At 58.2% G+C, this 15,000-nt stretch overlaps 1 protein-coding gene across 1 annotated transcript in view; it reads right to left on the reverse strand.

Moving 5' to 3' along the window:
- The window catches only part of LOC147092199 (double C2-like domain-containing protein beta), a 79,449-nt gene that overhangs the window by 33,285 nt on the left and 31,164 nt on the right, over window positions 1-15,000 (reverse strand). The window contains exons 3-6 of the mRNA XM_085975567.1: window positions 9,501-9,575; window positions 8,775-8,884; window positions 6,412-6,538; window positions 2,501-2,661 (exon numbers count right to left, since the gene is read on the reverse strand). Coding sequence (XP_085831693.1) covers window positions 2,501-2,661; window positions 6,412-6,538; window positions 8,775-8,884; window positions 9,501-9,575 — 473 coding nt within the window. The remainder of the gene's footprint in view (window positions 1-2,500; window positions 2,662-6,411; window positions 6,539-8,774; window positions 8,885-9,500; window positions 9,576-15,000) is intronic.

Raw genomic sequence — 15,000 nt, forward strand, 5'->3', positions numbered from 1 at the left:
ACCATCTGCGGTCACAACCAGCAGGATCACGACTCGAACCTCGAGAGGTTCCTGAAAACCGCACAAAATCTCAACCTCACCTACAACGAGGACAAGTGCGTTTACAACACCACGCGCCTCTGCATACTAGGCAGCGTGGTGGAGAATGGGGAAATCGGACCAGACCCCGACCGATTGCGCCCCCTACGGGAGCTGCCCCTGCCCAACACTCCCAAAGCCCTGAAAAGGTGCCTGGGGTTATTTTCTTATTATTCCCAATGGGTCCCCAACTACTCCGACAAAGCCCGCCCCCTCTTGAAAGCATCCTCTTTTCCGCTCTCTGCTGAGGCCCATGCCGCCTTCAAAAGCATTAAGCAGGATATTGAGCGGGCCACGCTACAGGCAGTGGACGAGAACACTCCCTTTCAAGTGGAAAGTGATGCGTCTGACTTTGCCTTGGCGGCCACCCTCAACCAGGCGGGGCGGCCCGTAGCTTTCTTCTCGAGGACCCTCCAAGGGCCCGAGATCAGACACTCCTCCGTAGAAAAGGAGGCCCAAGCCATCGTGGAGGCAGTGCGCCACTGGCGCCACTACCTAGCCGGCAAACGCTTCACCCTACTTACCGACCAGCGGTCGGTAGCGTTTATGTTCAATAATAAACAGAGGGGGAAGGTTAAAAATGATAAGATTCTTAGGTGGCGGATCGAGCTCTCCACCTTCGATTATGACATCATTTACCGGCCAGGGGCCCTTAACGAATCCCCCAACGCCCTCTCACGAGGGATGTGTGCCAGCGCCACCGGTGGATCGGCTACAGACCCTCCACAACGACCTCTGCCACCCAGGGGTCACGCGGCTGTTCCACTTCATAAAGTCCCGCAACTTACCCTACTCGATTGAGGAAGTTCGGTCCCTGACCAGGAACTGTCGCACTTGCGCTGAGTGCAAGCCTCGGTTCTACCGCCCAGATAGAGCCCACTTAATCAAAGCTACACGGCCCTTTGAGCGGCTCAGCTTAGATTTCAAGGGCCCCCTCCCGTCCGTCGACCGCAATGTTTACTTCCTGAACATTGTGGACGAATACTCTCGTTTCCCATTCGCCTTCCCCTGCCCAGACATGACCAGCGCCATGGTCATTAAATGCCTCAACAGCCTGTTCTGCCTGTTCGGTATGCCGAGCTACATCCATACGGATAGGGGGCATCCTTCATGAGTGAAGAGCTACGCCAGTACACGCTGTCCAGGGGATCGCCACGAGCTGTACCACCAGCTACAACCCCCGGGGTAACGGTCAAGTGGAGCGAGAGAACGGGACAGTATGGAAAGCAGTCTAGCTCTAAGGACCAAAGGCCTCCCTATCTCCCGCTGGCAGGAAGTCCTCCCAGATGTGCTCCATTCGATACGGTCGCTATTGTGTACGGCCACTAATGCCACGCCTCACGAGCGAATGTTTGTCTTTCCCCGGAAATCCACCTCAGGCGTATCCATGCCATCATGGCTCTCCACCCCAGGTCCGGTACTCGTGCGAAGGCATGTGAGGGCCACAAGACGAACCCTCTCATGGAGTCAGTGCACCTACGCCACGCCAACCCCCAATACGCGTATGTCCGGCATGCCGACGGAAGGGAGGACACCGTGTCCATAAAAGACGTCGCCCCAGCCGGTAATGACAACAACCACGACAACAGCAGCAACAACGACCACAGCAACTCTTACCCACCCACTACACTTTCATCACCCCTGGGAGAACATCGACCAATGGTACCCCCACCAACTACCCCTTCAACAACCCTGCGGCACCCCGGCAGAGACCCAGGAGGCCACCGGGGACACCCAGCCGACACCCGCAGCACCACAACAGCCACGTCGGTCGCAGAGGACTATCAAACCCCGAACAGACTAAATCTATAGAAGGGTTGAATGTGATGAAATATCCCATTCATCACTCATCAGTATTTCTCTGCCTGTGACTGTGGTTGGTTTCAGTTTCATTTCCATTGTATTGTACTGTGTGTAGGGCTCCGCCCATACCTGGCTCCTATGTAAGCTGGCCCGGCCTGCAGCACATCCAGTACGGCAGACCTCTGGATGGAAGATACATTCTCCTCTGTGTGTTACCTTCTAAGTCAATAAAAGCCTTGTTTTGTTTCGCTAACATCGAGTCTCGGATTTATTGAGGCACATCATCCCTCATCCCTGGTACCATTCTGGTCAATCTCCCCTTAACCTTCTCTGCTCTAAGGAGAACAACCCCAGCTTCTCCAGTCTCTCCACATCACTGAAGTCCCTCATCGCTGGCACCATTCTGGTCAATCTCCCCTTAACCTTCTCTGCTCTAAGGAGAACAATCCCAGCTTCTCCAGTCTCTCCACGTAACTGAAGTCCCTCATCCCCGGTACCATTCTGGTCAATCTCCCCTTAACCTTCTCTGCTCTAAGGAGAACAACCCCAGCTTCTCCAGTCTCTCCACATAACTGAAGTCCCTCATCCCCGGTACCATTCTGGTCAATCTCCCCTTAACCTTCTCTGCTCTAAGGAGAACAATCCCAGCTTCTCCAGTCTCTCCACGTCACTGGTGCCTGAGAAGTTTCCTAGGAAGGGACGATTAATTTTTGGTAGCCTCACCTCATCTTCATAGAGTGCTATTCCTCGAGCGGAGCTGGCGGTGTTCGGTCGTTTAGTCTGGAAAAGGAAGGAATGGATAGCGTCAGATTTTTGCTGGCTGGAGTGGAGAAGGATCTCTCTCTCGGGAAAGGGAGGCTGGGATACAGGAATTCCCTTTCATTCTCTCCTGCGAATGGGAGGCTGGGTGATGCGAATTCCCCCCATTGTGTACTGGCTCAGGGAGGAGTCTCGCTGACAGAGATCATTGGGATGGGGGGACCAGAGGAGCAGGAATTAAACTCAATCTCACGTCGCTGTTAGTGCGAGGGGAGGGGGGAGCTGGGGGGGTAGCGAGCAAGAGGGAGGGGAGATAGCGAGGGGAGGGGGAGAGAGTGAAGGGAAGGGGGCAAGCGCGAGGGGGGGAGAGAGTGAGGGGGAGGGGAGAGAGTGAGGGGGAGGGGAGAGAGCGAGGGGGAGGGGAGAGAGCGAGGGGAGGGGAGAGAGTGAGGGGAGGGGAGAGAGTGAGGGGGAGGGGAGACAGTGAGAGGGAGGGGAGAGAGCGAGGGGGAGGGGAGAGAGTGAGGGGGAGGGGAGAGAGTGAGGGGGAGGGGAGACAGTGAGAGGGAGGGGAGAGAGTGAGGGGAGGGGAGAGAGTGAGGGGGGAGAGGGGAGAGAGTGAGGGGGAGGGGAGAGAGCGCGGGGGAGGGGAGAGAGCGCGGGGGAGGGGAGAGAGCGCGGGGGAGGGGAGAGAGCGAGGGGGAGGGGAGAGAGCGAGGGGGAGGGGGAGAGAGTGAGGGGGAGGGGGAGAGAGCGAGGAGAGGGGAGAGAGTAAGGGGGAGGGGAGAGAGGGAGGGGGAGAGCGAGGGGGGAGAGAGCGAGGAGGAGGGGAGAGAGTGAGGGGGAGGGGGAGAGCAAGGGGAGGGGGAGAGAGTGAGGGGGAGGGGAGAGAGTGAGGGGGAGGGGGAGAGAGGGAGGGGAGAGCGAGGGGGGAGAGAGCGAGGGGAGGGGAGAGAGTGAGGGGGAGGGGAGAGAGCGAGGGGGAGGGGGAGAGAGGGAGGGGGGAGAGCGAGGGGGGAGAGAGCGAGGGGGAGGGGAGAGAGTGAGGGGGAGGGGGAGAGCAAGGGGGAGGGGGAGAGAGTGAGGGGGAGGGGAGAGAGCGAGGGGGAGGGGGAGAGAGGGAGGGGAGAGCGAGGGGGAGAGAGCGAGGGGGAGGGGAGAGAGTGAGGGGGAGGGGAGAGAGCGAGGGCGAGGGGAGAGAGCGAGGGGGAGGGGGAGAGAGTGAGGGGGAGGGGGAGAGAGTGAGGGGGAGGGGAGAGCGAGGGGGAGGGGGAGAGTGCGACGGGGAGGGGGAGAGAGCAACGGGGCGGGGGAGAGAGCGACGAGGAGGGGAGAGAGCGAGGGGAAGTGGGAGATAGCGAGGGGGAGGGAAGAGAGCGAGGAGGAGGGGGAGAGCGTGAGGGGAGGGGGAGAGAGCAAGAGGGGGAGGGGAAGAGAGCGAGGGGAGGGGGAGGGGGCGAGGGGGAGGGGGAGAGAGCGAGGGGGGGAGAGAGCGAGGGGGAAGGGAGAGAGCGAGGGGGAAGGGAGAGAGCGAGGGGGAAGGGAGAGAGCGAGGGGGAGGGGAGAGAGCGAGGGGGAGGGGAGAGAGCGAGGGGGAGGGGAGAGAGCGAGGGGGAGGGGGAGAGAACGAGGGGGGAGGGGAGAGAGTGAGGGGGAGGGAGAGAGCGAGGGGGAGGGGAGAGAGCGAGGGGGAGGGGAGAGAGCGAGGGGTGGAGAGAGCGAGGGGGAGGGGAGAGAGCGAGGGGGAGGGGAGAGAGCGAGGGGGAGGGGAGAGAGTGAGGGGGAGGGGAGAGAGTGAGGGGGAGGGGGAGAGAGCGAGGGGAGGGGAGAGAGCGAGGGGAGGGGAGAGAGCGAGGGGTGGGGGAGAGAGCGAGTGGGAGGGGAGAGAGCGAGGGGGAGGGGGAGAGAGTGAGGGGGAGGGGGAGAGCGAGGGGGGAGAGAGCGAGGCGGAGGGGGAGAGAGCGAGGGGAGGGGGAGAGAGCGACGGGGAGGGGAGGGAGCGAGGGGAAGTGGGAGTGAGTGAGGAGGAGGGGGTGAGAGGGAGGAGGAGGGGGAGAGAGCGAGGAGGAGGGGGAGAGCGTGAGGGGGAGGGGGAGAGAGCAAGAGGGGAGGGGGAGAGAGCGAGGGGAGGGGGAGAGAGCGAGGGGGGAGGGGAGAGAGCAAGGGGAAGGGGGAGTGAGTGAGGAGGAGGGGGAGAGAGGAGGAGGAGGGGGAGAGAGCGAGGAGGAGGGGGAGAGCGTGAGGGGAGGGGAGAGAGTGAGGGGAGGGGAGAGAGCGAGGGGAGGGGGAGACTGCGAGGGGGAGGGGGAGAGAACGACGGGGAGGGGAGGGAGCGAGGGGAAGTGGGAGTGAGTGAGGAGGAGGGGGAGAGAGGGAGGAGGAGGGGAGAGAGCGAGGAGGAGGGGGAGAGCGTGAGGGGGAGGGGGAGAGAGCAAGAGGGGAGGGGGAGAGAGCGAGGGGGAGGGGAGAGAGCGAGGGGGGAGGGAGAGAGCAAGGGAAGGGGGAGTGAATGAGGAGGAGGAGGAGAGAGGGAGGAGGAGGGGGAGAGAGCGAGGAGGAGGGGGAGAGCGTGAGGGGGAGGAGAGAGAGCAAGAGGGGAGGGGGAGAGAGCGAGGGGAGGGGAGAGAGCGAGGGGAGGGAGAGAGCGAGGGGAGGGGAGAGAGCAAGGGGGAGGGGAGAGAGCGACGGGGAGGGGAGAGAGCGAGGGGAAGGGGGAGTGAGTGAGGAGGAGGGGGAGAGAGCGAGGGGGAAGGGAGAGAGCGAGAGGAGGAAGGGAGAGAGCGAGGGGGAGGGAGAGAGCGAGGAGGAAGGGAGAGCGAGGGGGAGGGGAGAGAGCGAGGGGGAGGGGGAGAGAGCGAGGGGGAGAGAGCGAGGGGAGGGGGAGAGAGCGAGGGGAGGGGGAGAGAGCGAGGGGGAGGGAGAGAGCGAGGGGGAGGGGAGAGAGCGAGGGGAGAGAGCGAGGGGGGAGGGGAGAGAGTGGGGGGGAGGGGCGAGAGCAAGGGGGGGCGAGAGCGAGGGGGCGAACGCGAGGGTAGGGGGAGAGAACGAGGCGAGGGGGAGAGTAAGGGGAGAGTTTGAAGGTAATGGGAATTGTGTGTGAGGGCAGTGTGTGTGGGGCGAAAAGGAGGGAGTGAGGCCGAGAGGAATGGAAAGAGTGAGAAGGAGGGAGAAAATGATGGAATCAGGAGGGTGGAGAAGGAGGGAAGGAGGGAGGGAGGGGGGAAAGTGCTGGGGAGAAGGAGGAGGAGAAGGGGTGAGGGAGGGGTAGAAGGAGGAAGTAGGGGAGAAGAAGGGATGGACAGTGGAAGGAGGAAAGGTGGAAAGGCTGGATGGGAGGGGAGGGAGGAGAGGGCGAAGAGGGTTGATGGGAGGAAGAGTGAGGGAGGTGGAGAAGGAGGGAGGGGGAGTAGGAGGGAGGGAGCAAAGGGCGGAAGATTGGTGAGGGAGGGAGAAGGAGGGTGGGAGAGGGAGAGGGAGGAGAGAGAGGGATGGAGGGGGAGATGGAGGCAGAGAAGGATGGAATGAGGGAGGGTGGGAAGAAGGAGGGAGGGAGGGAAGGGGAGAAGGAGAGATGGAGGGCGAGAAGGATGGAAGGAGAGATGGGGAGAGGGGGTAGTGGCGGTGGAGCGACATGGGGAAGTGACATGAGTGTGAGTATCGGTCGGGTCTCAAGTGTGAGTGGTTTTTGTTTGTATTATTCCGCTGCTGCACTCTGTGGAGAGGCGGCCCGTGTCAAAGGTCGGAGGTGAGAGGGCGAGCGAGGGCGGTTACCAATAGCTGTTGCTCCAGGTAGATGTTGAAGTTCTTGGTCTGATTGGCGCTCAGCTTCTTCAGGGCCACCCGGATCTCGCCGATGAACTCGTTGCGGCCAAACGTGTCCTCGTCACAGACACAGACCCTGGTGAAGGGAGCGGAGATGGTAATGGGCGTGAGTCGGGGCCAAACACACTCAAATTTTCCACCCCCTCACCATGCCACCCACCTTCTCCCCATATCCCTCAATCCCACCTTCTCCCCGTATCCCTCAATCCCACCTTCTCCCCACGTCCCTCAATCCCGTCTTCTCCCCATATCCCCCAATCCCACCTTCTCCCCGTATCCCCCAATCCCACCTTCTCCCCGTATCCCCCAATCCCACCTTCTCCCCGTATCCCTCATCACCACCTTCTCCCCGTATCCCTCAACCCCACCTTCTCCCTGTATCCCTCAACCCCACCTTCTCCCCATATCCCTCAACCCCACCTTCTCCCTGTATCCCTCAACCCCACCTTCTCCCTGTATCCCTCAACCCCACCTTCTCCCCATATCCCTCAACCCCACCTTCTCCCTGTATCCCTCAACCCCACCTTCTCCCTGTATCCCTCAACCCCACCTTCTCCCCGTATCCCTCAACCCCACCTTCTCCCCATATCCCTCAACCCCACCTTCTCCCCGTATCCCCCAATCCCACCTTCTCCCTGTATCCCTCATCCCCACCTTCTCCCCGTATCCCTCAACCCCACCTTCTCCCCGTATCCCTCAACCCCACCTTCTCCCCGTATCCCTCAACCCCACCTTCTCCCCGTATCCCTCAACCCCACCTTCTCCCCATATCCCTCAACCCCACCTTCTCCCTGTATCCCTCAACCCCACCTTCTCCCTGTATCCCCCAATCCCACCTTCTCCCTGTATCCCTCAACCCACCTTCCCCCCCATATTCCCCAACCCCACCTTCTCCCCGTATCCCCCAATCCCACCTTCTCCCCGTATCCCCCAATCCCACCTTCTCCCCGTATCCCTCAACCCCACCTTCTCCCCGTATCCCCCAATCCCACCTTCTCCCCGTATCCCTCAACCCCACCTTCTCCCCGTATCCCTCAACCCCACCTTCTCCCCGTATCCCTCAACCCCACCTTCTCCCCGTATCCCTCAACCCCACCTTCTCCCCGTATCCCTCAACCCCACCTTCACCCCGTATCCCCCAATCCCACCTTCTCCCCGTATCCCTCAACCCCACCTTCTCCCCGTATCCCTCAACCCCACCTTCTCCCCGTATCCCTCAACCCCACCTTCACCCCGTATCCCCCAATCCCACCTTCTCCCCGTATCCCTCAAGCCCACCTTCTCCCCGTATCCCTCAACCCCACCTTTTCCCCGTATCCCTCAACCTCACCTTCTCCCTGTATCCCTCAACCCCACCTTCACCCCGTATCCCCCAATCCCACCTTCTCCCCGTATCCCTCAACCCCACCTTCTCCCCGTATCCCTCAACCCCACCTTTTCCCCGTATCCCCCAATCCCACCTTCTCCCCGTATCCCTCAACCCCACCTTTTCCCCGTATCCCTCAACCCCACCTTCTCCCCGTATCCCTCAACCCACCTTCACCCCGTATCCCCCAATCCCACCTTCTCCCCATATCCCTCAACCCCACCTTTTCCCCGTATCCCTCAACCCCACCTTCTCCCCGTATCCCTCAACCCCACCTTTTCCCCGTATCCCCCAATCCCACCTTCTCCCCGTATTCCTCACCACACCTTCTCCCCGTATCCCTCAACCCCACCTTCTCCCCGTATCCCTCAACCCACCTTCTCCCCATCCCCCAATCCCACCTTCTCCCCATCCCCCAACTCTACCTTCTCCCCGGATCCCTCAACCCCACCTTCCCCCCATATCCCTCAACCCACATTCCCCCCATATTCCCCAATCCCACCTTCTCCCCATATCCCCCAATCCCACCTTCTCCCCGTATCCCTCAACCACACCTTCTCCCTGTATCCCCCAATCCCACCTTCTCCCTGTATCCCCCAATCCCACCTTCTCCCCGTATCCCTCAACCCCACCTTTTCCCCGTATCCCTCAACCCCACCTTCTCCCCGTATCCCCCAATCCCACCTTCTCCCCGTATCCCTCAACCCCACCTTTTCCCCGTATCCCTCAACCCCACGTTCTCCCTGTATCCCCAACCCCACCTTCTCCCCGTATCCCTCAACCCCACCTTTTCCCCGTATCCCTCAACCCCACGTTCTCCCTGTATCCCCAACCCCACCTTCACCCCGTATCCGCCAATCCCACACTCTCCCCGTATCCCCCAATCCCACCTTCTCCCCGTATCCCCCAATCCCACCTTCTCCCAGCATCGCTCAACCCCTCGAACCTCAGTGTTTTCCGCACCATGTCCTCAGTTGTGATCCCGTAGTAGGTCAGTGTCTCATTCCAAGTGGGATTCAGAGTGTTTCGTAGTGTTTTTGTCCGTAGTTTGTTGGCCTGTGGGATACGCAGATGGCCCTCGATTAACTGGGTCACTATTGAATCTCCATCGTAAGAGGCAAGGCACTGGGAGGGTCGGCGAGGGTGAGGGGGATGGGTGCGAGCTAGGAGCCCTATAACCCAACAGTGCTCCCTCAGTACTGCCCCTCCGACAGTGCGGCGCTCCCTCAGTACTGCCCCTCCTACAGTGCAGCAATCCCTCAGTACTGCCCCTCCGACAGTGCGGCACTCCCTCAGTACTGCACCTCCGACAGTGCGGCGCTCCCTCAGTACTGCCCCTCCGACAGTGCGGCGCTCCCTCAGTACTGCCCCTCCGACAGTGCAGCGCTCCCTCAGTACCGCCCCTCCGACAGTGCGGCGCTCCCTCAGTACTGCCCCTCCGACAGTGCGGCGCTCCCTCAGTACTGCCCCTCTGACAGGGCGGCGCTCCCTCAGTACTGCCCCTCCGACAGTGCGGCGCTCCCTCAGTACTGACCCTCCGACAGTGCGGCGCTCCCTCAGTACTACCCCTCCGACAGTGCGGCGCTCCCTCAGTACTGACCCTCCGACGGTGCGGCGCTCCCTCAGTATTTACACCTAAAGTTAGTACTGGGGGTTTCAAAGACCTTCCTACCTTGCTGGCACCGGGCAGGAGGTGGAGTTTGACGTAGGGATCTGCCAGTCCATTGACATCCATTGGCTTGAGACCCTGGAAGAGAGAGGGAGAGGAACTCCTTCAGACTGAGGGCTCCAATAACTCACAAACCCAACCCCAAGGCCCGCACTGAAGGGCTCCATTCCCGGCTTGTGCAGTGTGTGTGCGCGTGTCTCACTGTGTGTGTCCATGTCGCACCCTGTGTGTCCGCGTCACTCCGTCTGTGTCTGTGTGTGTCTGTGTGTGTCCGTGTGTGTCCATGTCGCTCCGTGTGTGTCCGTGTCGCTCCGTGTGTGTCCATGTCACTCCATGTGTCCGTGTCGCTCAGTGTGGGTCCGTGTCACTCCGTGTTTGTCCGTGTCACTCCGTGTGTGTCCATGTCGCTCCCTGTGTGCCCGTGTCGCTCCATGTTTGTCCGTGTCGCTCGGTGTTTGTCCGTGTCGCTCCGTGTGTGTCCGTGTCGCTCCGTGTGTGTCCCTGTCGCTCCGTGTGTGTCCGTGTCACTCCATGTGTGTCTGTGTCACTCGTGTGTGTCCGTGTCTCTTGTGTGTGTCCGTGTCGCTCCGTGTGCATCCGTGTCACTCCGTGTTTGTCTGTGTCGCTCCGTGTTTGTCCGTGTCACTCCGTGTGTGTCCATGTCGCTCCGTGTGTGTCCATGTCACTCCATGTGTACGTGTTGCTCAGTGTGGGTCCGTGTCACTCCGTGTTTGTCCGTGTTTGTCGGTGTCACTCCGTGTGTTTCTGTGTCGCTCCGTGTGTGTCCATGTCGCTCCGTGTGTGTCTGTGTCGCTCCGTGTTTGTCCATGTCACTCTGTGTGTGTCCGTGTCGCTCTGTGTGTGTCTGTGTCACTCCGCATGTGTTTGTGCCATGCCATCTGTGTCTGTGTCGCTCCTTGTGTGTCCGTGTCACTCCGTGTGTGTCCGTGTCGCTCCGTGTGTGTCTTTGTCGCTCCGTGTTTGTCCGTGTCACTCCGTGTGTCTGTGTCACTCCGTGTGTGTCTGTGTCACGCCGCGTGTGTCTCTGTCATGCTGCGTGTGTCTGTGACATGCCGCGTGTTTCCGTGTTGCTCCGTGTGTGTCCGTGTCACTCCGTGTGTGTCCATGTCGCTCCGTGGGTGTCCATGTCACTCCGTGTGTCCGTGTCGCTCAGTGTGGGTCCGTGTCACTTCCTGTTTGTCCGTGTTTGTCTGTGTCACTCCGTGTGCGTCCGTGTCGCTCCGTGTGTGTCCGTTTCGCACCACATGTGTCCGTGTTGCTCCATGTCACTCTGCGTGTGTCCGTCTGTGTCCGTGTCACTCATTGTGTGTCTGTGTCAGGCCGCATGTGTCCGTGTCGCGCCGCATGTGTCTGTGTCGCTCCGTGTGTTTCCGTGTCGCTCCGTGTGTTTCCGTGTCACTCCGTGTGTGTCCGTGTCACTCCGTGTGTGTCTGTGTCGCTCTGTGTGTGTCCGTGTCGCTCCGCATGTGTCCATGTCGCTCCGTGTGTGTCCGTGTCACTCCGTGTGTCCGTGTCACTCAGTGTGGGTCCGTGTCACTCCGTGTTTGTCCGTGTCACTCCATGTGTTTCTGTGTCACTCTGTGTGTGTCCATGTCGCTCCGTGTGTGTCTGTGTCGCTCCGTGTTTGTCCGTGTCACTCCGTGTTTGTCCGTGTCACTCCGTGCATGTCCGTGTTGCTCCGTGTGTGTCCGTGTCGCTCCGTGTGTCCCTGTCACACAGTGTGGGTCCGTGTCGCTCCGTGCTTGTCCGTGTTTGTCTGTGTCACTCTGTGTGTGTCCGTGTCGCTCCGTGTGTGTCTGTGTCGCTCCTTGTGTGTCCGCGTTGCTTTGTGTGTGTCCGTGTCGCTCCGTGTGTGTCCCTGTCGCTCCGTGTTTGTCCGTGTCCCTCAGTGTGTGTCCATGTCACTTCGTGTGTGTCCGTGTCACTCCGTGTGTGTCCATGTCGCTCCGTGTGTGTCCATGTCGCTCTGTGTGTGTCCATGTCTCTCCGTGTGTCTGTGTCGCTCAGTGTGGGTCCGTGTCACTCCGTGTTTGTCCATGTCTGTCTGTGTCACTCCGTGTGTGTCCGTGTCGCTCTGTGTTTGTCCGTGTCGCTCTGTGTTTGTCCGTGTTGCTCCGTGTGTGTCCGTGTCGCTCCGTGTGTCCGTGTCGCACAGTGTGGGTCCGTGTCGCTCCGTGTGTGTCCGTGTTTGTCTGTGTCACTCTGTGTGTGTCCGTGTTGCTCCGTGTGTGTCTGTGTCACTCCTTGTGTGTCCGCGTTGCTTTGTGTGTGTCCGTGTCGCTCCGTGTGTGTCCCTGTCGCTCCGTGTTTGTCCGTGTCCCTCAGTGTGTGTCCGTGTCACTTCGTGTGTGTCCGTGTCACGCCGTGTGTGTCCGTGTTACTCTGTGTTTTTCCATGTCGCTCCGTGTGTGTCCATGTCTCTCCGTGTGTCTGTCTCGCTCAGTGTGGGTCCGTGTCACTCCGTGTTTGTCCATGTCTGTCTGTGTCACTCCATGTGTGTCCGTGTCGCTCCGTGTTTGTCCGTGTCGCTCCGTGTTTGTCCGTGTCGCTCCGTGTATGTCCGTGTTGCTCCATGTGTGTCCGTGTCGCTCCGTGTGTCCGTGTCGCACAGTGTAGGTCCGTGTCGCTCCGTGTTTGTCCGTGTTTGTCTGTGTCACTCTGTGTGTGTCCATGTTGCTCCGTGTGTGTCTGTGTCACTCCTTGTGTGTCCGCGTTGCTTTGTGTGTGTCCGTGTCGCTCCGTGTGTGTCCCTGTCACTCCGTGTTTGTCCGTGTCCCTCAGTGTGTGTCCATGTCACTTCGTGTGTGTCCGTGTCACTCCGTGTGTGTCCGTGTCACTCCGTGTTTTTCCGTGTCGCTCCGTGTGTCTGTGTCGCTCAGTGTGGGTCCGTGTCACTCCGTGTTTGTCCATGTCTGTCTGTGTCACTCCGTGTGTGTCCGTGTCACTCCGTGTGTGTCCGTGTCACTCCGTGTGTGTCTGTGTCGCTCCGCGTGTGTCCGTGTCGCTCTGTGTTTGTCCGTGTCGCTCTGTGTGTGTCTGTGTCACTCCATGTGTGTCCGTGTCACTCCGCCTGTGTCTGTGTCACGCTGCGTGTGTCCATGTCGCGCCGCGTGTGTCCGTGTCGCTCCGCGTGTGTCCGTGTCGCTTCGCGTGTGACCGTGTCGCTTCGCGTGTGTCCATGTCGCTCATCGTGTGTCCGTGTCGCGCTGTGTGTGTCCGTGTCACTCCGTGTGTGTCCATGTCACTCCGTGTGTGTCCGTTTTGCGCCACATGTGTCTGTGTTGCTCCGTGTCGCTCCGCCTGTGTCCGCGTCGCTCTGTGTGTGTCCGTGTCGCTCAGCGTGTGTCCGTGTGTGTCCTTGTTGCTCATCGTGTGTCCATGCCGGGCCGCATGTGTCTGTGTCTCGCCGCGTGTGTCTGTGTCGCTCCGTGTGTTTCCGTGTCACTCCGTGTGTGTCCGTGTTGCGCCACATGTGTCCATGTCACTCCATGTGTGACTGTGTTGCTCCGTGTTTGTCCGTGCCGCTCCATGTTTGTCTGTGTCACTCCGTGTGTGTCCGTGTCACTCCGTGTGTGTCTGTTTCGCTCTGCGTGTGTCTGTGTCGCTCATCGTGTGTCCGTGTCATGCCACGTGTGTCCGTGTCACTCCGTGTGTGTCCGTGTCACTCCGTGTGTGTCCGTGTCGCTCCGTATGTGCCTGTGTCACTCCGTGTGTGTCCGTGTCATTCCAACCGAGACCGGAGAGGATCCCCATGCAAAACAACATTATCAGACCTGCACCACTCCTGTCCCACAGGGGAATAGGACCGCTACCAGCCAGACAGAGGGAGAGATGCACAGGACGTACGCAATACCTCAGACAGAAACAATCCATTAAGAGACAATAAGCAGATGTGCAGCAGCATCTACTTCCGCCTTATGGATCAAGGACTAATTAATAGAAAGAACTGTAACCAAATTGTATTAACTTTTGTAGACAACTGGGGTGATCTTTTTTTTTTTCCCCACACTTAGACACGACAAACACGTACCACTCTTTAACCTATCATAGAAAAAGATAAAACTTAACATGAAATCCTTATATATTTCGACCTGGAATATCCAAGGTCTACGCTCTTCACTGCGAGAAGTGAAGAGTAGGACCCCAGAGTTCATAGAGGAAACTAAAGATCTAGATATTATCATTCTACAGGAAACTTGGTATAAAGGAAAAGGACACACCGGCTGTCCCCAAGGGTACACTGAGCTAGTGGTCCCCTCCAATAAATTACCAAGTGTAACCCAAGGCAGAGACTCCGGAGGCATACTGATCTGGTTTAAAACAGAACTTAAGAATTACATCAAATTTATAAAAAAGGGCGAAAACCATATGTGGCTCAAACTTGAGAGGGAGATTATCTCAAACACCCAAGATGTTTACATTTGCGCACTTTATATCCCTCCAATCGATTCCCCGTACTACAAAGAGGACACCTTCTCCAACATGGAGGGGGAAATTATCCAATACCAGGCCCAGGGGAACGTGTTGATCTGTGGGGACCTCAATTCAAGAACGGGCGAAGAACCAGACTTCACCAATAATCAGGGAAACAATTACGTATTCGGGAATAACCACTTTGACATCCCTTCCCTTCCATACAGGCATAACTGCGACAAGCAGTCAAATACCAACGGTAAACAGCTACTACAGCTCTGTCGAAACCTGGGTCTGTACATTGTCAATGGTAGGTTCATAGGAGACCTCCTAGGAAGATCGACCTACTGCTCACCTCTTGGCTGCAGCACAGTAGACTATATGATTACAGACTTGGACCCATCCTCTTTCAGAGCATTCACAGTCAAACCACAAACAACACTGTCAGATCACAGTCAAATTACTATGTTTCTCAAAAAGACAGAAACAAACAACATAGAAACACAACCCAGTAAACTGTACAACACCAAAAAATCGTACAGATGGGCCAAAAACGACACGGAAAAATACCAGAAAACAATTAGCAATGCATCAACTCAAGCTCTCTTAGACACCTTTCTGGATAACATATACACTCACAATAAAGAAGGCGTAAACCGGGCAGTTAGTAAACTAAACAATATTTTTGATAATTTGGCAACAAATGCAAACTTGAAAGCTCGCAAGAACAAACCCAAAACAAAAAACTATGAAAAATGGTTTGACCATGATTGCCATAACATGAGGAAAAAACTTAGAAAACTATCAAACCAAAAACACAGACATCCAGAAAACGAGGAATTACGCCTTACTTATTGTCAGACGCTAACACAATACAGAAACACACTCAGGACCAAAAAAGAGCAATTTATTAAGAATACACTCAGCTCCATGGAGGAATCCATTGAGTCGAATTGTTTCTGGGACAACTTGAAAACACTACACAAAAAACAACACGACGATTTGTCCATTCAAAATGGGGACACATGGGTAAACCACTTTGAAAAATTATACCAGAAAAACACACTAG

Source organism: Somniosus microcephalus, unplaced genomic scaffold (assembly GCF_052327205.1).
Source record: "Somniosus microcephalus isolate GS21.2 unplaced genomic scaffold, FLI_Smic_1.0 unresolved_chr2, whole genome shotgun sequence".
Lineage (NCBI taxonomy): Eukaryota > Metazoa > Chordata > Chondrichthyes > Squaliformes > Somniosidae > Somniosus > Somniosus microcephalus.